The sequence below is a fragment of the Protopterus annectens genome, chromosome 2.part1 (assembly GCF_019279795.1).
Source record: "Protopterus annectens isolate FY-2018-M chromosome 2.part1, PAN1.0, whole genome shotgun sequence".
Lineage (NCBI taxonomy): Eukaryota > Metazoa > Chordata > Ceratodontiformes > Protopteridae > Protopterus > Protopterus annectens.
In genome coordinates, this window is record NC_056729.1 from 1,423,157,645 (window position 1) to 1,423,184,282 (window position 26,638).

The 26,638-nt window shown below is 39.5% G+C and overlaps 1 protein-coding gene across 1 annotated transcript in view; it reads left to right on the plus strand.

The window, feature by feature from the left end:
* ZFYVE28 (zinc finger FYVE-type containing 28) overlaps positions 1-26,638 on the plus strand; it is a 2,243,904-nt gene that overhangs the window by 1,533,917 nt on the left and 683,349 nt on the right. Inside the window, exon 10 of the mRNA XM_044062894.1 lies at positions 2,893-3,059. Coding sequence (XP_043918829.1) covers positions 2,893-3,059 — 167 coding nt within the window. The remainder of the gene's footprint in view (positions 1-2,892; positions 3,060-26,638) is intronic.

Genomic DNA, 26,638 nt, shown 5'->3' on the forward strand with positions numbered 1-26,638 from the left:
TTTGACACACATCAAACAACTATTTGAGATCATGTACCGTTTAGATAAAAATGCAGGATAATGAATTACTGTAGAGATGAGACACTGATTGATGCTTCCCAGCCTACTTTTTAAAAAGTGACTGGTTTGAGAAATGAGTAGTGGAGATTACTCAGGAGTTATTGGGGAAGATAGAAAGTACTCTAGAAGTTAAAGCTAGTGAGTGGGATAAAATGAAAGTGGAATTCAAAAATAGGGTAGAAATATAAGAAAAAGAGGTATGGTTAAGAAGTAAGAATTAATGTGGCTGACAAAGGTTAAAGTATTGCAGAATAAGGGGAATCTCACAGAACAAGAAAAGGCACAGTTGCAGAGCACTAAAGTGAAAATAAGGGGGTACCTAGATAAATATGCATGAGTTTAGAAAGATTGCTGTTTTAATTGTTTTTGGTGATGACTCCAGAGCAGAAAAACTTTTGGCATAACGACTTGGGCAACAGAAAGTAGAAAGGGTTGTTTTCAAATTTAGGGAGCCTATAACAATAAAAATAACAAGAGATCCTCTAAAGGTATTAGAGAGAGTTCAGAAATGTTATGAAAATTTGTATAAATCTGAGAAGTGAGGAATTAAAGCACAAATGGAAATATTAATGGAAGACTTAAACATGCCAAGGTTAGAAGTAGATGAGGCTCTACAATTAACCAGCTAAAATAGAAGGAGATATAACCAGTCTGTAGGAAAGTCTCCATAATAAGATGGTATTTGGTGGACATTTGGAAGCTAGTAGGGAAGAAAGTGATACAAATCTGTAAGGTTATTATTTTAAAAGGAAGGGAAGCACCAGTATCCTGGAAAAAAAACTGTGGTGACTAATACTTAGACTGGAAAGACACATCATACCCATCGTTCATATAGGTCCATTTCAATTTTAAACCATGATTGTAAAGTGTTTATGTCTATAATGACTAAAAGAATGGCAAAGGTTTTGGAAATGGAAATTGTGAGAACAATACTTGCAGAATTATGCTTGGGGGAGTATGGGGTTTAAGGGAATACAGGAGTTGAGCAATTAATTTAATATAATGCTGTGAATGAAATTTGTTAAAAATAAAACATGTATTCTATGATTTTAATAATGGTAAATAGTATGGTTTCTTTTCTTTTTTTATTGATGCAAGTGAACCCAAGTTGTAGTGCAGCTTAAGGGGGTGCTGTCCTCCTGAATGTGTCGTCCTTCAGGTGAGATGTTAAACTGAGACCCCATCTGCTTGAGTCAGTGGTTGCTCAGGTGGATGTAAAAGATCTAGTGGAACCTATTGAAAAGAGTAGGAGAAGTTTCTTGATACACTCACCAAACATCCCTTTATGGTATAAATAAGCACCTTGTGTCTCCCCTGAAAAATAGGCCACTAGCATAGTGGGGCCAACCTGATCAACAATAGGTAAATAAAAATAAAAAAAATGTTTTATTTTATTTCATGGAAGGTATATTCTCATTCTTTGCACATATTAACCTGGAAAGAAAAGTGTTCAGGAAGTATAATGATTATCAGTTTAGTAATTTCAGTGCAAATATTTGTGCCACTTAATTGTTTAACAAAGAAAGGTGATTTTAATTTGTAGTTAAACTTCACAATGGAATCCTAAGGGACAACTTCATGGTAGCATTTGCTAACATGTACACATTATTTGTTATCTGGAACCCTGACTCATCTCCCTTCTGCTTAAGATCCACACTAGAAAGTTACCTTAAGGCACCCCATACTTGATTTGGGTCCTTAGGCTTAACATTAAGTATAATTAAGAGTGAATCCATGCTGTTCAGATAGCTAGCCATGTATACCACACCCCAAACAGGTCTACTAATTCAACATCAGGAGGTGGTTTGCATTCTCCCCAGCATTTTAAATGTATAGGGTTCTATCTCGATCAGCAGCTTACCTTCTCCTCCACACTTTAGTATCAGTCTCAAGAGAATTGTAGTTACCAGACACTAAATGACATGCCTCCTGATGCCTGGGTTATGAAACTCCATGACAGAAGGTGAATTTTTTGGTACCCTCGGTGGTGCTTTAAATGTGTTAGGCTTCAGAACCACTTAACAGGATGGGTAGTTTTATGGATAATGTACATTAGTTTGACCAGCACTGTACCGCCCTTTCCAGTGTACAGATTTTACCAGTCACTCAGAGAGCAACACTATTTTTCTTCTTTTTTGTTGTATGAAGACCGTAATCTAAACCCTCTGTCTCCAGAAACATAAAACTGTTGCCAGATACATGCAGTCATTTAATACTGCTTAAACATCTTAAGCCATACTGCTCCTTATGAAGTTTCAAAACGAGCATTTTCATAGCAGGGATCTAAGTTAAGGAACTAATTTCCACTGAACATCAGACCACTAGCCACCTTTCAACGGATTATCTCTAACCTAAACAACCACCTTACAGAGTCATTGATAGATGGCTGTCAGATGAAAAAGAACCTTAAATCAAGTGTGGCATGCAGTTCTCTTATGATAGAAAAGTTTCTTCTGAATGTAACTGTGCAGCAGTATTGGAGTGTTATTTTATTGTAATGTGTTATTAGATTATAGTATTGTATATTATCTCTTTGCTGTATTACAAAGTTGTCTGACAGTGAGCTTGGGCTTAGCCTACTTTTCTTAAGTAAATGCAAAGTAGTCATTTCCTGGTGTCAGTTTGTTACAACAACAAGAACTTTAATAATTTGAAAGGAAAACAGACTGGAATCACTGCACGACAAGTTGCACTTATAAATTATAGAAAGTAGTAGTCAACAAACAGCTTTGAATGCTGCACTTTGAATCAGTGGTTTGAATATTTGTGACTCCTGTTTAAATTTCATTGACACTAGGCACATAGCATGACTTTTTTTTTTGTCTGTTTCAGTAGTCCTATGAGCAGTTTAACATCATCCTCCTGTTCTTTGGGTGATATTGATCAAGAAGAAATTCAGATGGCTCTGCAAGCTGCAAAGATTGCTGCAAGAGAAAAAATCAGGTCTCGATTTCACAGCAGCAGTGACCTCATTCACCGACTCTTCGTTTGTATCTCAGGTGTACTTTCTTTACTTGGCTAATATTATAATTTTTTAAAAGCTCTTCAGAAAGGGTATAATAATAAAATGTCATTTATTCCTTTGGTGCCTTAAGTTTGCAGATATAAGTGGTAACCATTTGAAATGTTGGGACCCGCTTTAGTGAGTTCCAAAATGCTGAGACTGAATGGCTGGGGGGGGACTTGCTATACCAAGTCTAAGATTGCCATTTCTCAAAATATTCAATTTTTCTCTGAGGTATGGTGATCTGTGAGTGCTGGTACATATATGTTTGGGTTGGTTTCTGGAGGGGGGTGGCTTGTTGATACATGATCTGAAGTAGTTATTGGATGTGCTACAAAGCCTTCAATTAAGTGCACTGTGAAGTATAATTTCTGCCCATCCTAACTCAGTTATTTTATCTTGGGGAATGCTATATAAATTCTTTCAGTGTTTTTACAACTAAATTTGTATCTTCAGTACCATATATTCTCATATTTTCTTTCAGTAATCTACCCTCTTTTGTTACGTTTTCCCTTCTATGTCACCCTGAGACATCCTCACTACTGCAAATCAAATACTAGTCCCCCCTCATAAGCAGCATCCTCAGCAAAAAATAAAGGAGAAGAGAGATGTTTTCAGTCTTTTTTTTTTTCAGTGTGTTTGCACTCAGTATTACTAATGACGACAATTAAATAGGGAGCCAGTTTAAGCAGGTGACAAACCCATGTAACTGTTTTTATTTAACATTTGTTTATTGGGAAAGTTCAACTGGGACAGAGCCTATATTCAGTAGAGGTCTGAGGAGAAATGCTCCAGAAGCATGTCTTTGGAATGTGGGAGGAAACGCACGCGAACGTAGGGAGGACATGCAGACTCCGCACTGAAGGCACCCCAGCTGAGAACTGAACCAGAGAACCACTTGATGTGAGGCACCAACACTAACCGCTGCACTACTACACCGTCAACCTGGTTCCATGGGTGTTTTCATGAAGAAGCTACATTGACAAGTTGCATGAGTCCACTTAACTTTGTACTGCTATTGCTGTGGCTATGACTTTGGTTTAATAGGTTCATATGTTAGCACTAAGCTAACTGCCCTTGTGGGCCATTTCAAGCCTAGCCAATTACCCCATTAGAGAATCAAACGCTGCACCTTGTGTCTGTAAGGTAAGCACATTAACTATTATATAATCCCCCAATGAAGTTAACATAGTACACTAGACCAGTGCATTGCTGCCATATCTTACTGTAATTATATTCTGAGAATGCTTCTCTTGAGGAAATCAGTTGTTTTGCAATGTCAGATGCAGTCTTGTGAATGCTATATAGTATTACTTGATTTTTTCAAATCGCCTCCTATCAAAACTTTCCTGTATGGACAAGTAAATATTACATGTACACTTTCTCTGTTCAGTGCCTTTTTGGTAATTGGAACATACATCTGTTTGTAAATAAGTATGGCTGGGAGTCTGTATGTGTATTGTACATCAGAAAATTAGATTATTACATTGTGGTGATATAAAGCATACCATTCATATTTAACATTTTCCTTTGCAGTTTAGGCATAAAACTTAGAGTGAACAGTAGGTCATTCAGTAGTAGATGGTAAGTTTTACTAAGCTTAAACAGGATTTTGGGGGATGTGGGGTAGTAACACAGAAGAGTGTGGTACTAGAAAAAATAAACAAAGTTAAGACCGAAAGAATAAGGAGCACAGCAATGGAAAGTTAACAGGAAACAGTTTTTGCATCAACATATATTTTGTGAACAAGTAGTAGTGGTATGAAACTGTGACGTGCATTATTGATTTTTTTCCAGCAGATCACTGAAGATTTACTGAAAGTTTTTTAAGTAACTAGGTAAAATGGGGGGAGCATTGAAAGTTATGAACATGAATTTAAGGAAGAGCGAGGTAGCATTTAAATTTGGTGTGGAGAGAGAGTAAGGGGGCTTATCAAGCAGTTAGGAAAAGCTAGTTTCAAATGTGAACAGGCACTGCCGTGCAGCATAAGTTGGTGCTGCACTCCTGAGTATGCGGTCCTTCAGATGAGAAGTTAAACTGAGGCCCCATCTGCTTGAGTTGGTGGGCGCTGATATAGATGTAAAACATCCCATGCCACTTGCCAGAAAAGAGTGGGGAACGTTCCCTGGTACCTTGACCAAATTTCCCTTTAAAATTTTCTCTGAAAGAAGGACACTGGTCTTGTAGGACTAACCTGGTCAACAGAGGTAGTAAATAAGTGAAATACATTTTCATGCAAGAGTAATTGGTTGTTTTCGCATTGAGTTTTAAACATCCTATCAAGCCATCTCCTACAACTCTGCTCTGAACTGCATCTATAAAAGATTGATAGTGCATTAGTGACTTGTGACCCGTTTGTAAGGATAACACTGCATTCCATTTTGAACAGTTCAGGATGACAGATCATGTTTAACTGATCAGTCTTTTGAAAAGAGCACTAATTACCCTTTCTTTTTTTTTTTTTTTTTTTTTTTATTTGGTCTTGATAAGACAAAACTGTTTCCTTTCATTACAGAAAATTCATATGGTTTATATGTACATGAAGATGCATGGCCTTCCTAGTCTTGGGTCCTAATTTTGCTGTATTAAAACTTGCTGTCATTTATGCAATTCTTTTTTTTTTTTTTTTGTACATTGGCAGAGGCCTATTTATGTGGCAGTTGTCCTGTATCGGATTGAACGTTCTTAATGTCACGGTTAAAAATTGGCATTAAGAAGTTTAAACACAGGATGTCCTAAATATCAAAGGTACAAAAGATTGAGAAAGGAAAAGTATTTCCTCTCTGTCTTCACACTAAACTCACCATAACACTAGCCTTAAATTCATTTGAATGGTGGCACCACCTTAGTAATGGTTGCTAACCCTAACCCCACTGCATACCGTAATAAAAACCTTAACACAGAAACTACACAAGACACACACAAACAGACAATATCAACACTACATCCATTCCCTTATATAACCCTGACCCTAACCCTGAATTACACACATATTCACCCAAAACGTACAAAACCTATCCCCTCACCTACCTTGGAGCCTAACTCTAACTCTCACATACAGGCACAAAAGCTCTCATCCCCTCCACTCCCACTCAAAGTTCTCTTGACATGTTGACTGTTCGACTAGCCATGTGTTCAGTATAAAGCACTACCTTTAGTACCTGTCTACCAAACTGACGTTAAGTGAAATACAGGAAAACCCCTGCATGGCATAAAGAAGTAAAGCTTTGATTTGACTATGGTCAGGGTGAAACCTTTGGTTTAAATAGTATCCTGGGAACTGAAAAGTATGCAGTCTGAGGAGTGATTAATGTGTGGTGAAAAGGATGATCGCCTTAAGTGTGGGCGGCTGTAAGAGCAGAGGTATATTTCTGGAAATCCTTCTTCAGGAGTGACTTAGCAGTAGTTGGGAGTCAGCTCACAAGTCCTGTGCTGTTAGAGCAGTATAGGATGGTGGGGTCACTTCAGATTAACTGAAGTTAAAAAGTGATATAAAAAATTAGCAGGTAGGAGATACCATAATGTGTAGGGAATGTAAAGACAAGTCCCTGTTTACAGAGAATCTGTAAAAACACTTTTGAGAGTACTGCAGGAAGCCTGTCAGGCTAGATTGGATGGAAGTTTGTACATGTTGTACCCAGTGTGGCTCTATTTTACAACTCAAACACACAGCTTTGCATAAAAAAGTAACAGTTGGGCAAGAAAAAAAAATACAGTAATAATGGGCAGAAAGTAGAGCTTCCTAGGGATGATGGCTTAGCGTTACTTGACTTTTTTCTAACAGCAGTGACTATGACTAGCTAGGATGGTGGAAAATGTAGGTCATTGAAGGAGGGAAGATAGGTTGCATAGTCAGGAATAGAGAATGTTACATTAGCACAAACATGTTGGTATTAGCTGTGATACTCCACCACTGGACCAGTAATCAAGGAGCCTCAATCCTCACCACTGGTAACAGTGAGGGCCATACACATGGTGGATGACAAGTACACACAAAGTATTTCCAGATGTAGCTGTCTGCATTGTGCAGTTTCCCTTAAGAGCATACAGAGACCACAGCCAGTCCGGGGCTGGTTTCTCCTGCTTTCTCCAGATCACCTATAATACTCCCCACTGGCACAGCTATAGAGTTGAGTCCTTAGCTATGGTTCCAAGCCAAGTCCTCCAACACTCTCTCTGTCCAACCAGTACTTCATGTCCCTCCCCAGGTAGTTGATACACACACTCTTGGAGATTTGTTTTACACACACACACACACACACACACACACACACACACACACACACACCTGAGAAAGGCTGGCACAGGTTTACTAGGTATGCCCCCTTCTGCCCAAACTATAAGGTAGTTATCACTGCCACCAGAACCCCTTATCAGCTACTTTAAGGCCCTTAACAATGGGTATCCAATCTTACTGTGTAATGTTACTATTAATACAAAGGGTAGTTTGACCAAGAGCAAGACTATTAGGAGTGGCTTACAGTGTCACCAAATAAATAGGCAAGTACTCAGAACTTTATTTTTTTATGTATTTAGTGTCATTTGTTAACCGGCTTGGTCCAACTGAGCCAACGGTCCATTTTCAGTGGGCGTCCAAGGAGAAAAGCTCCAAATCCTTATACAAGACAATCCAGTAAGAAAAAGCAGCAACTAATGCAAAGATTAAAAATTACAATAGTAGCATAGACAAGAGTCTTAAAAAAATCTAGAAACTTAATACACAGATCATGCACAATGAAAGGTTTAAATGTAGTTAATAATAAATAATAAACTAAATATATATTTACAGTGACATCAGAGTTCAAAATCACATGAAGTATTTAAAACATTGCAGGACAGTCTCAAATAAATAAAGAAAAATATCTAAGCTAAGCTTTGCTATATTCCTGACTATGTGTAAGAGAATTACTATACCCTAGTTAATTTACAGAGCAAGGCAAATGTGGTGAGTGGATCTTAATGTTATCAGGTCAAAGACAGAATACAGAATGCTGCATTTCTCTCAGAGAGTTCTCAAATTAATATCTCAAATATTACTGCTGGGCTAGCTTGCAAAATGACATAATTTCTTGTCATCTGACTTCTAGTCCCCAGGCCCAAAACAACCACTGCTGGTAGCTAGCAGTATTTAGCATCTGCCTGTGAAAATAGATAGACCTCAGATCTTTGGAAGAGAGTGGAAATCATAAAATAATAAAACACTTCCAAGACAATACAGAATGCTTCTCAGCACAGGCAGTGTGTCTCCTTGCTGCCATAACGTAATTTAATTTCAGCTATTTTTTTCAGAAATTTACTAGACTGAGGTTAACCTCCTGTGTTCTGGTTTCCACTGTTAAAATATATACATTTAAACAGTTAGTTTACTTTCTCAGTTCAGCATGATGACAAGTAACCTTCATATAATGCGTGCTGCTGTTGGATTTCTGTTCACAACTGTTCATAGTGTTGCTTATGGGAAGGATTATGGCTTTCATATGAAAGAATTACAAAGTAGTACATGTAGGGAATAAAAATCTAAAGAATAAATATATTGATGGTGCAAAACAGCGGCAGCAGAATTGGAGTGGAAGCTGATGGGAGTCGCTTCAAATTAACTGAAGTTAAAAAGCCATATAAAAAGGTAGCAGATGGATATGAGATACCAGAATGTGTAGGGAGTGGAAAGACAAGAAAACCTGAAACTCCTATCCCTCTTAACAAAGAATCTGTAAAAACACTTTTTGGAGTGCTGCATATCACAGAGGAGACTGTATCTGCAAGTAGTTGATAGGCACTTTACATTTTTGAATGGGTATAAAAAGCACTTGTTTCAGAATTGGTCTGGGTACATGCTGCAAGAAAAATCTGTAAAAAATGAACTTGTGTATTATGATGATTTTGTTCTGCTAGAAGTGAAGTTATAATGTTTTTTCTCCTTTATCAGTGAAATAGCTTTCTTTTGGAACTGTGTGTGCTGTTAATTTCAGTTCACCCTCACCAGTGATGTAGTTGGGTTAGTTATCTCTGTTTATAGTCATTAAAAAAATAGAAGACAACTGGGCCCTTTGGCTATTTACCTCTTGCCAGTACCTCCTTAGACTTTACCTTCTTTTTTTTTTTAAAGACTAACAGGCCACAGTCATAGCAGGGTGAATTTGTGGATAGCCATCCCGTTGTCTTACTCCCTTTTCAAAGAAGATAGTGTGTCATATTGCTTAATTTTGAGTGGACGTTTGTTTCAAAGAAGTGATGAGCATTGCATGACAAATTTGTCTCTCCACAATGTTTTGTGTATTTACTGAAGCAGGTATCAATTCCTTGTTCTAGTGTTAGTTGGGACAGCTGAGTTCAGGAAATAATGAGGTCTTGGTCTAATGGATCCCTAACGACCTGAAAAGCAAGACACAGATCACCCCTGAGGAGTCTCTAGGACACTGAATAAAGGGACAGTATTTCCAGCCTCTACCCTTAGCTCTTGCCTTTGAAGCCAGTGATCTTTTAGTTAGGGATCTCTGGGATCTTATCAGTTGCTTGATATACCTAGTAAGACCCAGAAATCCCCAAAGTGATATTGTCTTCAATCATATCAGTCTGAGCAGTGCGGAATATAGAAGGGTAAGAACATCTTGGATCTAGATGAAATAACTTTTGTCGTTATTTGCTTCACATAAAAAGACTTCCTGGCCACTGTTGCAGTGTGATCATCAACTGATGGGATTATCTACCCATGTTCCAAAGCATCTCATCACATTTTCATTTTGGAGCAGGATATTGTTTGCCCTGTTAAATGAAGGAAGGTATTGTTTACCAAATGTAACAATATTGCATTTTGTAGCATTTAGATGTAACCCATTTTTTGAGCACCATTTGAGGATGACACCAAGTTTGCAGTCATCCAGAGATTTGCAAAGTAGATCATGTTTGCTGATGGAGGATGTACCTGCCACTTTTACTAAATGAGTTCTATCCCTTAACCACTGTGCTATCCACCTAACTTCATAGGACTCAGTTGCAAGCTCATTCAGGTTGTTTATTATGTTGGCATGCAGTAGTTATCAAAATCGTTTTGATTTTTTTAATTAGGTCAATTACAATACACCTTGTGGCTTTATAGATGATTCTAGTCAGGCTAATGGGTCTGAAGCTTCCAGTGTTGGAGGTGGTATCCACATTGGTGAAGTGGTAAGCTTGTCTTACTTCAGGGAGAAAACCAGTGGCTAAGATCAGGTTGATTATCTGTAGGAATGGGTCCACGTGGGTATATTTTGTACTGTTTATCAGACAACTGGGTATATATTTAGGCTGCATGGATGATACAAATTTCATTTAAGTGGATACCTTTAGCAAACATTATTTGGTTATGATGGAGAGTTTGATATTCTGTGGGATATGTGGGGTTTCTATAGTTGTTTCAGGGTGTGAAATTTGTACTGAATTTGTGTGCTAGTATGTTTTCTATCTCTACTAGATCCAAGTAGGTAGTGCCACTTTGGAAAAGTTATAAGGAATTGTTGAGTGTTATTCCTTAGTTTCCTAAAGTAACTAAAGAAGGCTTTATAACTGTCTTTAGCTTCCAGTGTTAGGCCATGTTCACGGGATATCTTATTTCTGATGGTGTTATTTAGGTCCTTTGATAGTTTTTAATGTTAACTTTGATTTTTGAAGTGTTTGCTTTGCTATATAGTTTAAGAAGCTTTTTTTCTTTTGTTTTTATTTATATATGTGGGCTGCCAGACTAGTTTGCTTTTAAACTTCCCATTTTGTTTGGATATGGTAAGGTTGCCAGGTCAATGCATTTATCTTGGTGCAAATAAACTTTGCCTCCATAAGTGCTTGCTTGTATCAGCATCATGAGTAATACAGTTAAACTTGAATTTTGATATTTCATCATAGTCAGAGGTTTGTACTTTTGAAATCTCTGAACTTTGTGATTTTTTTCATCAAATTGCTTGGAGATGTTTTAAGGAAAATGCTACCAGTTTGTGATCAGATTTTACTGGAGAAGGGAGTACCGGGGGGGGGGATAATTGATATTGGCACCATGTTGGTAAGGCCAGGTTAAGACTGTTATGCCTCTAGTGTGTTCCTTGACAGTTGGGTGTTTTTGTTTATGAAATCAAGGAACTTTGGGGTATACTTTACAGTTGAGGTATAGGTATCCCAGTTTATAGGCTGGTAGTTAATCTCCTAGGTAATGGAATTATGTTGATTTGGAGTTCATTTAATGTATTTTTGGAAACTAGCATGGTTTGCTGGGAACGTACGTGGGGCCTGTAACATACTATATTCTAATAGTTGGTCCTGTTTAGTGTGATTTGAATCTGTCTATTCAATTTCAGTGTCTCTATGGATCTGCCTAGAAGTGATGTGTGTCCTAAAAATGTGGATACTCCACTGGAGTTACCATTGGACTGAAAGGCATGGAAAGTGCAAAACCTTGGAATGAAGGGAGTTCTTTCTGTACTTTTAAACCAAGTTTCTTTGATAAGACACAAGTATGTGCTCCAAATGCAGCAGTGCCTCAAGATAATTCAATCTGTCATTTAGACCCCAGACATTGAACAGAGCCACCTCAATGTGGTTTGGTGGTGACGTCCCCTCTTAAAATAAATACTTAAGCACCTCTGTGCTAAAGCTCTTGCAGATACATTGAGCTCCAACTTCTTCCCTCTGACGCTTCCAAACCTCCCAGTGTAAAGCCTCCACCCCACCCCCAGGTATTATCTCTGAACAGATAATAAACGTGCTCTCCAAGATCAAAAACATTTCTTTGAGTTTGGGTTGCATACAGGACTGTATCCTGGTCATTATGGAATACCCACTATCAGATCCCTTCCATTTACTGCACACTCACCAACATTCCACTCATACATACCTGAAGCCTGGAGAACAAGTAGTAGTTCCTGTGTACTGGGCAGGCCCCAACATGGAACTTGGCAACGACAGGCCCATCAGCTTCACAAGCATCATCAAGTACCTTATAAGTCAGTCATTTGGAACCTACATTCCTTAGACCCTTAACCAGTTTGACTTTGTGTAAGGCAGTTTGTGCCTACTAAACCTAGTTCTGTTCCTTGAAAGAGACCCTGAAGCATTAAATGAGAATAATACCATATGCATAGCTTACATCACTTTAGCTAAGACTTTTGACATTCTACCCCATTCTGGCATTGACAAACTGGTCAAACTCAATATAAATCCCTGTGTAATCCATTGGATTGCACTGTGACTCATTTGTGCAGGTGCCACTCTGTTCAAATTTATGGCACACTCTTCTCCAAGAAGCTTGCCATCAGTGGTGTACCCCAAGGCTGTCTTTTTGGACCACTTATTTTTGTTTGGCAGCTACTTCTCTGAAGTCAAGTCTGATATTAAAGGCCTCTGACTGACCAGGTTCATGGATGGTTACAAAGCTTGGAGCAATCAGCTCCCATGATACTAGTATCCTCAAAGAAGGCCTTACGTGGACAAAGTCATGGTGTCCGGATCACAGGCTAAAGAGAAACAGGAACTCCAACACACCTAGCATATAAGTGACACCCACTCTTAAAATAGATACTTAAGCACCTTTGTGTATATGATTGTCCTTTAACCGCTCTGTACCAAGTGTTGTTAAGAGTGCCATCTGCCTTATCCAGCTGCTCACTGAGAACATCTCCTCTTAGTCAAAAGAGGTTATTGGCTGCCCTCTACCTGTCCTCCTTCAGATCCATGCTAGAATACAGTACAGTCTTTAGTATGTACATGTCCTAAACTCAAAGTTAAACTTAAAAAAAAGTATTAGGTGTGCGCTTCCTATGTTACCTAGAAGATCCACAAGCCCCATTTCTTTTCTTTGTTTCCTATAGACTCCTGCATGGCATTCTATATCTGGCTTACAAAACTGTCTGTAACTTGATGCTGTTTGGTGTACTGCATATCTGAAAAACTGGTAGCAACACAAATACAATGTCAGGGGACTTAAATCTGTGTTACAGCATAAGTAAGAGTTGGCATGATAGATATCTCTCCCAGAGAGTTCTCCACCTGTCGAACAAACCTCCCCTTTCTGTAAAGAAAATAGTGTTCCTCAATATCTTCAAATCTACCTCTGGCAAATGTATTGGAAACTAAAAATTTACTGCAGCCCAAGCCCTCTATTACTTATGGATAAGAGGAGTAACTAATTGAGTGTACCAGAAGGACTGCAGGTTGCTCTCTGTCATTTAAGTTGCATCCAGCAGCTAGAGTAACCCATGGGTTGCTTGCTTTACAAGTCTTATTTGATCTGTTGCTTGGTAACCCGGTATAAACCTTTGTACCTGTACTCATTTACAAATGTGTCAGTTTATATTGCTGTTTTGTCAGTTTATATTGCTGTTTTAAAGTGCTTCTGTTTTATTAGATGTCTTTTTCTGCTGTTCGTTTATTTAATGCATCCCCAACCATTTCAAAAACTGAATATCATTGGTAACTAAATGTCATGCTACAGTAGTGCTACTGCATTTATCAGATGCTAATAGTTTTGTGTGTAATTGCTGTTCTGTTTGATATCCAGTTGTGATCATTTCTTGTGGTGAATCTGTAAAATGCATTTATGTATAACTGTATTGTTCATAGGAGGTTACTAGGCTAACAGCCCTAGAGCCTTTACAAGCCTAGCCATATCTATCTTGAGTTGCCCCAGTTATCGATGGTTAGATGAGTGATGTTTGCAAGATGTAAGTGTCTATGGTAGTTAATACCGACTTCCTTTGCCCAGGAGGGACATGGGCACCACCCTAGGAGTGAATTTGCGGTTACTCATCCATTGATCTCAGTTGTGTTTGAAGATGGTTAGGGAGGGGCTCTGTTTCATGTGAATCGGAAACTTGTTCCAGAGAAGTGGCATTCTCTGGGAGATGCAGCTGTCTCTCCAGCATGACCTGTTCATGTCACAGGCTAGGTTAAGATCTCTGGAAATGTTCATAATGTTCATAAGTTCGTACTAAGCTAACTGCCCTTGTGAGCCATTTTAAGCCTAGCCAATTATCCCTTGTGAGACTCAAACCCTGCACCTTATGCTTGCAAGGCAAACACCTTAACCATTAGGCCACCCTCCCAACCCAGAAAATCAGTGAATTCCTGTAAGAATGCACTCACACAACCAGGTGGACTTCATAGGTTCATAGATTAGTACTAAGCTAACTGCCCTTGCGAGCCATTTTAAACCTAGCCAATTATCCCTTGTGAGACTCAAACCCTGCACCTTGTGCTTGCAAGGCAAACACCTTAACCATTAGGCCACCCTCCCAAGAAGAGGAGTAAGTGACTCTCATTCAGTTTGATTTGTGAATGTGTAGTATTTCCATCAGAGCTGGGTCAGAGACCGTCTTGTAAGCCAGGCACAGGTCACCCCTTAGCAACCTGTAGGAGATAAAATACAGTGACAGGGCTTTGTCTTTCCGCATAAGACTTGTTTTGTGTACAATGTAATTTCTTGTTGAGAAACCTCTGTGGTCTCTCTGGTAGTTGCAGGTTTATGGTGAGTTATGTGCAAAATGGAACATTGTACTGAATTATTGGTTTGAGGGCCAAATATAATGGAATTTTAACATCCTTAGATGTAGATGTGATACATTTTACTTATAAGATGTCCCACATAGAAGAATTTCCTTACTACTGAGGATATGTGGTGGTTAAAGTTCAGATTGCTATCAACATGAGTACTAGATCACATACCACTGGGTCTACACCCCCCGTGTGTCTATAATGTAATTAGCAAGGATGTCCGCTTTCCCAAAGGGAATAATATTGCTTTGTTTGTGCATTTATCTTTTATCGTAGGAGGTTAATAGGCTATTGGCCCTGAGGTCCCTGTAAACCTAACCAAGAGTTTAGCCCATGTTTAGACAAGTCAGCACCCGATGCCCCTGTCCAGCAGGCACATGGCTGGAATCCCAGGGGTATATTTTTGTTTCCCATCCAGTTATCCAGGTTGCACTTAAAAAGGGATAAAAAGGTACTCTGCTTGACGTGGAGAGGGAGTCTATTCCATAGATGGAGGAGTCTCTGGGACACAAATCTGTCCCACCAACAAGTCCTGTTGATGTCGCAGACCAGGTTGAGGCCACACGTTTGAGTTACATGAGTGGAGCTTGTCTTGCGGATATGCAGCAGTCCCATCAAGGTGGGGTCCGTCATCTCCTTGTATGCCATACAGAGAGGTCACCTTCGAGGAGTCTGTATGAAACTGAGTAGAGGGGATAGGGCTTTTAGCCTGTGTATGGTAGATTTTTGAGGTCCTGGATTCTCCTGGTGAGGAACCTCTGTGGTCTCTCCAGCTTTTGCATCTTGCCAAAAAGGGAGTTGTACTCAATAATGGGCCTTATAAGGGAAGAATACAGGGATGTTATGACCTCCTTGTCCCTGGATGAGGTTCCCTTACTTATGAGGTGGGCCGTGTAGAAGGCTTTCCATACAACTGAAGCAACGTGATGGTCAAAAGTCAGGTTGCTATCAACCTGGGTGCCCACATCTCTCACAACTGATTGTGTGCTTAGGAAATTGTTATTAATGTTATAGTTTGTGGGGATGTCACTCTCCCCAAAGGGGATGATGATGCATTTTTTGGTATTCAGCTTGAGGCCATGTTTCTGACACCAGTCATTTGTCTGAGGGAGACCTTACTGGAGGATGTCTACATCACTATGGGAATTGATGACAGCACCCAGCTTGCAGTCATCTGCAGACTTTGTCAGCCATAGCCCACTGGTTTTGGCCTGCACCTCAGAAAAATATATTCCAAATAACAAGTGTCCCCAAGACCGAACCCTGGGGTACGCCACTTGTTACGGGTCTACTGCTTATGGTGGCTTCCCCTATTTTAATTAGGTGGGTTCTATCAGTGAGCCAGTTTGCTTCCCATCTAGTAACATACAGATTGATGGCTAGTTGAGAGGATTTATCCCATAATGCCCGAGTGGGGAATAGTGTCAGAGGCTTTGGCCAGGGCAAGGTAGGTGTGTCTTCCCCTCGTCCATGGCTTTGGTGACTGTCTCAAAAATGTTAACCAAATTTAGTAGACATGACCTCCCCTTGATGAAGCCAAACTGTGTGGGATCAAGTGTTTGGAGGTTGCCGTTGTCCTTGTTAATGAGGTCCATGATAATCTGTTCCATGGCCTTGCAAGTCAGGCTAGTTAGGTTGATGGGTCCATAATTTCCCAGATCAGTGGACTCTCCACCTTTGTGTAAAGGGATGACAGTGGCTGTCCTCCACTCAGCTGGGATGAAGCTGGTACTCAGGCTTTGGTTGAATTAGGGCACCTAATGGTGCTGCAAGTTCCTACCTGAATTCACGTAGGATGCAGCCTGGTATGTTATCGGGTCCCATGTAGGCTGTATTTTTTGCCTTTGAAAGAGCAGTGATGACCTGTTTCCTAGATATAAGAAGAAGGGGGCAGGTACTGGGGATGTTCTGATTTACTGATGGGGGGACAGAGGGGTGAAGTTCTCGCTGAAACTGTCAGCCAGCAAGTTTGCTTTATCTAAGGCATTTGTATATGTGTTACATTTTTCTGCGTTAACCCTGTCTGCAGTAAAATAACATCATTGGAGGACTCTGTGATTGCTCCAATTTGCAATTGTCAGTGGACTTGGTCAGACACAAGCCATCCAAGTTTGCATGGACTTCTGAGAAATAAATTCCAAGCAGTAAGGGTCTCAGCACAAACTGTGTGGTACACCACTGTTGACAGATCTTTTGCAAGAGATGAAATCACCCACTTTGATAGTATGTGTCCTGCGGGTGAGCCAGTTGGCTACCCATCTGGTAATGTATGGGTTAATTCCCAATTGGGAGAGTTTCTGTATAATACGTGAGTGGGAGATTGTCATATGCCTTAGCTAAGTCAACCTAGGCAGTATGCATTATTTTTTGCACTTCCAGGGACTTGGTGAATTTCTCAAAAAAGTCAACCATGTTTAATAGGCATGATCTACCTTTAATGAATCTGAACTGGATTGGGTCCAGAGTTTGGAGATAACCTATGTTCTGTGTTAATAAGGTCCATAATTATTCTTTCCATGGACTTGCAGATGATGCTAGTCAACCTTATGGGTCTATAATTCCCAGGGTTGGTTGATGGTCCCTCTTTGTGCATAGGGATTACTGTTGCTGTCCTCCATTCCGCCACAACATAGCCAGTTCTCAGGCTTTGGTTAAATGGGGATCCCAGTGGGTCTGCTAGATCATGTTTTGAGTTGTTTAAAAGGCAACTTGGGATGTTGTCTGGTCCCACTGATGTGTGTTTTTGGCCTTGGAGAGCGCTATGGTGACCTGCTGTCTTGAGATAATAGGCTGAGGAATGCTGACAGGTATATTTTGGGAGATGACTAGAGGGGACACATGGATGAAATTTGCTCCAAATCCATTAGCTAACATGTTGGCTATTTCCTCTGGCCAAGTATAGGTGGTGCCATCCACAGCCAGTTTAGCGCATAGCTGGGTATTCCCTTTTAGATTTCAGACATAGTTAAAGAATGCCTTGTGACTGTGGTCTGTTCTCTTCTGTTGTGTTGGAAACTGCTCTGTTTATACATTTGCAGTCTGTACGAGCACAAGTCACTATTGCCAGAGGTGCAGTAGTGCTAGCCATTACTGTACCTCTGGCAATAGTGAGTTGTACTCATACAGAGTGCGAACATGTGTAGCTATTACAGAGTCTATGGCACTTTTCTTTGGTGGTGATATATTTTTTATGACTTGAAGTTGATGCAGTCGTGTTGTGGCTGAGTTTCTCTTAGACCCTCTTTCTAATCTGTTTTAACTTGGTCTTAACAGTGTACTGTTATTGTGATTTTAGAAATTTCTTAAAAGTGTATGTAGCAATTAAATTTAACTTTCCTTGCAGTTTTAGAAATTCTGGGTCTTATACCATAGCAAGCATGTCAGGTCACTTTAATTCAAGAGCTTTTAACTGTTATATCCAAGATGTTTCCTTGGGTGTCAGAATTGTGCACATTTCCTATTGTTCAGTAGACAACCCTTAGACATTACTTTTATGAATTTTTCATTATTCAGCAGTCACACCTCTCGTACTACTACAGCTGCCTTGTAGAATTTTAATTTTGCTGTCTTTTGTAATTTAGTTCCCTTACACAGCAGTTCACATCAGTCCCAATAACTACCTTTTTTGTCCTCATTGATCAGTATTATCCTAGTTTGCTTGCACTCCGCATCTTGAGACAGTAACAACTGTCTTATTCTTTCTAGTACCCACTGTTGTCATGTGTCATGTCTGTGAGAGATGCAAGTACTTATTCAAACCCAAAGGCTAATCTTTCACCACAGTCCTAATTCACCAAACACCACAGTCACACTCACACTACGCACAGTGCACTACACCCCTTTTGACTTATGAAGTGATTAAGAAATTTTGCCCAAATTTCGCCTGACCTTCCCAGGAAACACATTTAGACAACGCAGCATCTAGATTGTAAAGCAACACATACACATTCAATTCATCTTTCTCCTTCCAGTTATCACCAGGATTGCAAACCTAAACCCATAAGGTCCACAGAGTCCACAACCACCTATGCCTGTGTTTGGTCATAGAGGTGAGACTATAGTTGCACAATTCCATGTTCACCAGCCGGGATAAAAATAAGATAACAGTAAGTTGTCTCTCTGGGTTCAAGATCTCTGATGTAGTAGGAGTGTTTAGGTTGAGCACCTCGTGGTTATTGCTCATCTGGGGATTATTTGAAACAAAACCAGTTCTCTTGATTGCAGTCATTTGTAAATCTGCCATACATAAATTGTTTTTGTTTAAACAAAAGGTCTCAATCCTTTGACATACCAAGGTGAAGAATTACATTTTTTTTGTACCTGAACAGGAGCAAATTTGTCTGTGGCAAGTATATCAGGATTGTGATAAATATTCAGTGTCTCATAAGATTAATGATTTAGTAAAGTAATACACGTATGCTTTCCTCACCATATCGTACTACAGTTGCACACAGTCTGATAATTTTTCAGTAAAAACTGCAAGGAAACCCAAGCCAAGTTACAGTTTTCATTGTGCGATAGCTTAAACCTCCTGTAGTGGAGACCGATAGGATATATACAAATGAACCCTTAAAGACATTAAGTGTTTCAGCTACATGTTTTATGAATTTCCATGATCTTTTTCTTTTATGTCTTAATGGTTACATTCAGGCCAATAAAGCCAAACCCAAATAGCTATGGATATGCATGTTTTTGCTTTTTTATTGACTTTATCAGCATAGCATAAGCAGATTGGTTGGCTATATTTCAGAAACACAAGGTCTTTTAAGTCCAGCTGATCCTAGTAAAGATTAAGGAGCCTACAAAATATCCCAACTAACATCCAAACCAAAGGGTAAAAAAGAGAGAGACAAGCCATTCAGTAAAAACTGAAAGAAAACACAGCCATACTAGAGTTTTCACTGTGCAATACCTTAAACCTCCTGTAGTAGATACCCATGGGATATATGCAAATGATCTGTTAAGACTTGCAGGTGTTTCATCTACATGGCTTCTGAATGTCCATGACTTCTTTTTTTTTTACTTTTAAGTCTTTTTTGGTTACATTCAAGCCAATAAAACCAAACCCCAATAGCTGTGGACATGCATTTTTGGCATTAAGTACTTCTCTTGAAGACAGGGTAATGTGCAACCCCACAAATAAAACATGCAGAAATATATTACCTTTAGACTCTTGAAAAAAAGCTACTAGAAGGCATTCATGTGCATATCTACAATTATGTGAAATTGGCTTCCAGAATAACCACAAACAGTTTTGAAACTTTGTCAGTTAAGTGATAAGATCAGTAGCATAGCTTGGGGTGAGAGGAGCAACTGCCATGGGCACAAAGTGTTTGGCCAGGGGGCGGGTTGCTTTTAAAGCTGGTTTTGCATTTTCAGTCAAACCTGTGCAATGTAGCACTCAGTGTGTTTGGTCTAAACTGTAGCAACTGCTTGTTGCATCACTTTTTGTTTTTTAAACTAAAATCTGACAGCTGTAGTGTTCCATGCTTGCAAGGTATAAACTGTAGCAACTGTTTGCTGCAGTTAATAATAATAATAAGAAATTATTTTTTTGTTTAATAAAGTAGAGGGTCGGGAGCAAGGCACAGAAACGTGAATTGAATGGCTAGGTGTGGGGGGTGTCATGCATATGGCAACCTGATAAGGAGCATCCATTTTTGCTCTTCTCTTGAAGAGCTGAGGGGGTTGGGGTTCTGGTTCATTGTACTGGCACAGAGTGCTGGTTGAGCCAGCTATGTTTCTGGTTTGGATACACTCCCTACAAAAGCCACAAATAGATTGCTCGGTATGTTACTGCTCAGAGACCCTAACTGCAAAAGACTTCCTTAGTGAATTTATTACTCTCTCACACTTTCCACACTAGTCAGTGCATTGTTCGGAGCCACTTCTTTCAACTCATCCATTCTGTTTCAAGATTATAAAAAAAAAAAAAACAGTGCAAATATTATTGACCAAATCCCAGAAGTCACCTCTTCAGATGCAGGAGTTTAGTCCTTGGTTCATCTCCCTTTGTAAAGATCACATTCTCATGACTTTCTGACACCTTTAGGGTCTTTGTCTAGCCAAAAATGTTATGCCAGTTTTGTGGAAACAAACAACTGTAATAACCATTCTCAGAGCTGGTAAACCAGGGTCAGCAAATGATGTCAGGCTAATGTCCATACTACCCACTCTAGGCAAAATCTTTGAAAGGGTCTATATTAGATGAGCGACTGTTCCGATGTTTGAATCATAGATGGTCGGCATCATATGATCGAACTTCATAAAGGTCGAAGGTGAAAGTCAATGGCTTTTCACAGGCAGAATGGGAAATTTTCCCTTTCTGCAATGGTGCATTCTCGGAGTTGTTATATTTAAGTAGGGGGGTGTGGTGGGCGCAGCCCCCATGTGGTGGGTGCAGGGAGGCTTGCCCCTCTGCTCAGAGCAATAAGGTAAGTTTTTTTTTAAATTTTATTATATAGTCGATGTTTCAAACTTTGCTCATATGAGTTCGCTCACGTCAGGTTCAAAGTTTTTAAACTTCGACTATATAGTATAGACCCATTTGAAAAAACAAGCCTTTTCTCAGCTAAGTGAATGCATTATAAATGGTACAAAAATCTGTTATAATGAACACTGATATTAGTCATGGATAAGCATAATGACTATGTTTTTTTACATTCTCACAGATAATGTTTTTGTTAACTTGGACAGCGCCAACTTAACAGGGCTAAATTGAAGAAAACCTCGGTTCCACCACAGCTTGCACCAGACAAAATTAAAAACAGGCGAGATAAAGCAACTTCAAATAAAGAAGTTATGTACTTACCATAACATTCCATGTGAGTTGTTCATATCACCTTCATTCTTATGTCTCTCCCTCCTACTCCCTCCTGGGCTTTTAGAAGGCCGAGATGCTACATCCTTCTGGTCACTCAACCCTTCTATACTTTCTCTTATGGAGTTATAGAATGACATATGGTATTATTATACGCAGCAAACAAGATCTGAGGTAACTCTAGGTGCATCATGGGGTAGGGACTTGGCCTGCGAGCTATTTGAAAACCTCAAGCTTTGTAGTAGGCTGACTCGGAGCCGAGGGATCAGCTCCAAACCCATCAGTAAGAATGAAGGCGAGATGAACAACTCACAGGGAATGTTATGGTAAGTACATAACTTCTTTTTTTCACTGCTAAGGAACATGGCAGAAGGCTATAATATTGAACTTGATTTCAATCCACGTGCTGCCACTACGTTGAAGGAAAAGGACAATTTTCTTGAGTTTATTCAAGTGGAACGTAACCCACTGCTATTTTTGAACTTGAAAACTGTCATGATAAGGAAGAGACTGTAAATTATGATTTGCAGGGTTTTTTTAAGCTACGTAGAGATTTTGAAGAAGAATTAGTGAAATTAAAGAAATGGCAGTGGTAAAGGAAACATCTTGAAGCGTGTTTACGCTTCAAGGTTATACCTCATGGTTTACATATATCTAAGATGCCAGCCTATGGTTCTAATTATCCAGACTTATTGACAAAATGGCAAAAACTCAGTATGGAGCCCAGTTTTGGATACATCAAATTGTTTATTAAACACTCTAAGCTTATGAAAGAAGGTTTAATTGCTGATTTAAATAAACTTAGAAAAATATTTAGTGAGCAGTTCCTTTTAGCAGCAGTGAATAAAGCAGTAGATGAAGTCATTATTCATGCCTCCTTGTTGGAAAGGAAGCAATTGGAGTGTGATATTAGAGTTTTTAGGGCAGGGAAGGTGTTTTCCTGACCTAAGACTTATCAAACACTAGAGGTGTTAATAAGATTTTGGTTGCATCTGAAAACAATGCTAATGTGGATACAGACAGCGTAAATTCTAGTGATTCAGATAATATATTGAAGTCTGGATCAGAGGTGCAATTGTTGCCTTCAAATGAGGCTGCTTTAAGCTCACCAGCATTGAATTCTTCCATAAGTGGTATGAGGCCTAAGATTTCTTTGAGAATTTTTGGAGACAATAAGCAGGTTTTTCCTAAGTCTCCCTCTCCCCATTAGGTACCAGAGAGAGCAACAAAAGTCTCCAAGTCGTAGGTGAAATAGTCGGAATATATCCTATAAAGTCCTATAAATAGGACGTGCTGGAGGGACAGATTCATCACCCAGAGACTCCCTATGCTGTGGAACAGAATCCCGGTCCATGTGAGACAGAGCACCTCGCTGGCTCTCTTCAAGAGGAATCTTGACCAGTGGATGGGAGATCGTAGGTTTACCCCGGGGATCATCTCTGTATCACTGCTGGACAGAGGCACGGCAAACTAATGGGTATAGTATTCTTCAACCTAAGGGGTGGTGAAAGCCACACAACTCTGGCTAGGCTTATAAATGCCCTAGGGCAGATAGCCTAGTATGAACCTATGGAAGTACTCGGGAGAATGGAACAACTTTCCTTTCGTCGAGAATTTTTGGACACAGAACAGAGTGTACTTAGTTTACAACCTTTCTACAGCTGTTTTATCGAGGGACCAATTAAAGGTCCTGCAGAAAGGCCTTTCTTATGTTCCTGCTACATCTAGCAATTTTAGTGACACTGTTTTGAATTTGAAAATGTTTTATAGAAATATGTTAAAATTATTTCCATATACAGATGTGTATAATATTTATTTTAAGAAACCTAGTGTTTTTACATCCATTTTCATCCACAGGTTGAAGCATTTTTGAGATCCTGTGAATATGATTTGTTCCGAATATATAATGATTGCAGTGATGCCTACAAATGTAGTAAAAGCTTTTATAACTTGTCAGCTAAGGAATGTTTAGCTGTTAAAGATTTGCAGAGCAATGAAGATATTATCATTTGCCCTGCTGATAAAGGTGGAGTCATAGTTGTTGTTAATGAAATAGATTGAGAGAAATGCATTCTTTGCTGTCAGGTATAGCCACGTATAGACAAACTGCACTTGGAGAAGTGAAGGAAATTATTGGTAGAGTGCATAATGAATTGTATGATAGTTTTGCATGTAGGTATATAACTAAGGAATTATTTGAGTATTTTGTGGTGGATACTCCAGCTAACCCACTTATTAAGGGCCTACCTAAAATACATAAATCTTTAGAAAATCCCCCTTTTAGGCCAATTGTATCTGGCAATGGTTGGCTTACTGAGCCTATTTCAGTATTTTTAGAGAAGATCTTACATCCACTTTTATCTAAAGCCCCTACTATTTTAACAGACACAAAATGTCTTCTGACTACTTTATTTCAAGATCTGGTAGTATGTCCATTGGATGATAAGGACATACTACTAGTCACAGTTGGTCTGCTCACATTTTACCTGTACACTGAATGTTTCAGGTTTAGAGTTTGGGGAATTTTTTAATGGATAACAGTGATTTTTCAAGTAATTTCATACACACTATGTTGTTGGAATTAGAGAATAATGTCTTCATGTTCAAAGGTAATTATTTTACACAAATAGGGATGGCCATGGGTACCCCATTGCCAGTTCATATGCCAGTATGATTATGGCAAAGTGGGAGAACACCTTGGCCCTGGCAGAAGAGGAACATCTGAGGCATATTATTTGTTACAAGAGATTTGTGGATATCTTTTTTATATGGCAAGGCATGCAGTTAAATTACATAATTATATTAAATATTTGGGGGATACTACATCCTTTTTGAAGTTTACATTACATATGTCTACTCAAGTGATAGACTTTTTGGATGTTAGGTTACAAAGGGTTAATTTTACCTTGGAAACTATGATTTACAAGGAGGACGGTAAAAGAATAGCCTTCTGGAAAGGAGCAGTATGTATCCTGCACATGTTTTTAAGAATGTTTTGAGGGGCTAAGCATTACGCATTTCCAGACTGAACTACTAATGACTTAACTATTAATGATGCTACTCTTTTGACTCAGGCAGATAATCTGAAGAAACGGTTCATGGTGAGAAGTTATAATGAAGTTGAATGCAAATGAAGTTTTAGGGTAGTTATGGAAGAGAGGAACAAAAAAGGGAGCCCTATTTTTCTAACAGGAGTAGTTTACAGGTAGAGGTATTTAATTAACTTAAACCAGATACATGTAGGATTTTTCTGCCTTTTACCTCTGACAACAAATGCGTTATAAAGAAAGAGAGCAGATGAAGCACGTGGCGATGGCTAAGGATAAGGCATATGGAGAGTTGTATGAAAGGTTGGACACTAAAGAGGGAGAAAAGGACCTGTACTGACTGGCAGGACAGAGGGACTGAGCTGGGAAAGATGTGCAGCAGGTAAGGTGATAAAGGATAGTGAGGGAAACTTACAAGCGAGGAGAGTGTGTTGAGCAGATGGAAAGAGTACTTTGAGGGGCTGATGAATGAAGAGAATGAGAGAGAGAGAAGGTTGGATGGTGTGGGGATAGTGAATCAGGAAGTGAAACAGATTAGCAAGGAGGAAGTAAGGACCGCTATGAAGAGAATGAATAATGGAAAGGCTTTTGGCCCAGATGACATACCAGTTGAAGCATGGAGGTGCTTAGGAGAAATGGCAGTGGAGTTTTTAACCAGATTGTTAAATTAAATCTTGGAAAGTCAGAGGATGCCTAAGGAGTGGAGAAAAAGTGTTTTGGTAGCTGTCTTTAAGAATAAGGATGATGTGCAGAGCTGAAGTAACTACAAAGGGATAAAATTGATCAGTCACAGCTTGAAGTTATGAGAAGGAGTAGTGGAAGCTAGGTTAAGAAAGGGAGGTGATGATTGGTGATCAGCAGTATGGTTTCATGCTGGGAAAGAGCACTACAGATGCTATGTTTGCTTTGAGTGTGTTTATGGAGAAATATGGAGAAGGTCAAAAGGAGTTGTATTGTATCTTTGTGGACTTGGAGAAAGCATATGACATGATGCCTAGAGAGGAGTTGTGGTATTGTATAAGGAAGTCTGGAGTGGCAGAAAAGTATGTAAAAGTGGTACAGGATATGTACAAGGGTAGTGCGACACTGGTGAGGTCTGCGGTGGGAGTGACTGATGCGTTTAAGGTGGGATTACATCAAGGATTAGCTCTGAGCCTGTAATTATTTGTAGTGGTGATGAAAAGGTTGACCAGACTAGATCAGACAGGAGATCCCATGGACTATGATGTTTGCAGATGACATTGTGATCTGTAGTGAGAGTAGGGACCAGGTTGAGGAGACCCTAGAGAGGTGGAGATATGCTCTAGAGAGGAATGAAGGTCAGCAGGACTAAGACAGAATATGTGTGTGTGAATGAGAGGGAGGATAGAGGAATGGTGAGGCTTCAGGGAGTAGAGTTGGTGAAGGTGGATTAGTTCAAGTACTTGGGATCAACAGTCCAGAGTAATGGTGAGTGTGGAAGAGAGTACAGGCAGGGTGGAATGAATGGAGAAGAGTGTTAGGAGTGATTTGTGACCAACTGGTAACAGTAAGAGTTAAAGGGAAGGTCTACAAGAGGGTGGTGAGACCAGCTATGTTATATGGGTTGGAGACGGTGGCATTGACAAAAAGGCAAGAGTCGGAGTTGGATATGGCAGAGTTAAAGATGTTAAGATTTGCACTGGGTGTGACGAGGATAGACAGGATTAGGAATCAGTATATTAGAGGGTCAGCTCAGTTTGAACGGTTTGGAGACAAAGCCAGAGAGGCAAAATTGTGTTGGTTTGGACTTGTGCTGAGAAGGGATGCTGGGTATATTGGGAAAAGGATGCTAAGGATTGGAGCTGCCAGGTAAGTGGAAGGCCTAAGGTTAAGTTTATGGATGTGGTGAGAGAGGACATGCAGGTGGGTAGTGTGACAGAGCAAGATGCAGAGGACAGGAAGAAATGGAAACGGATGATCCGCTGTGGCGATCCCTAACGGTAAAAGCCAAAAGAGAACAGCAGCAACAAACGCATTATAAATATCATACAGAACAATTGCATATTTTAACAGCTAATGAAAATATCAGTAGAGTAGTGGGTTTACAACCAATGATTACATATAAGAATGTGAAGTCATTGAAAAGTCATTTATGTAACCAGGCAAACGTTTCGATGACTAAGGTACATTCAGAGAGAATAGGAACTATAATGTGTAGGCATTGTAATTATCTA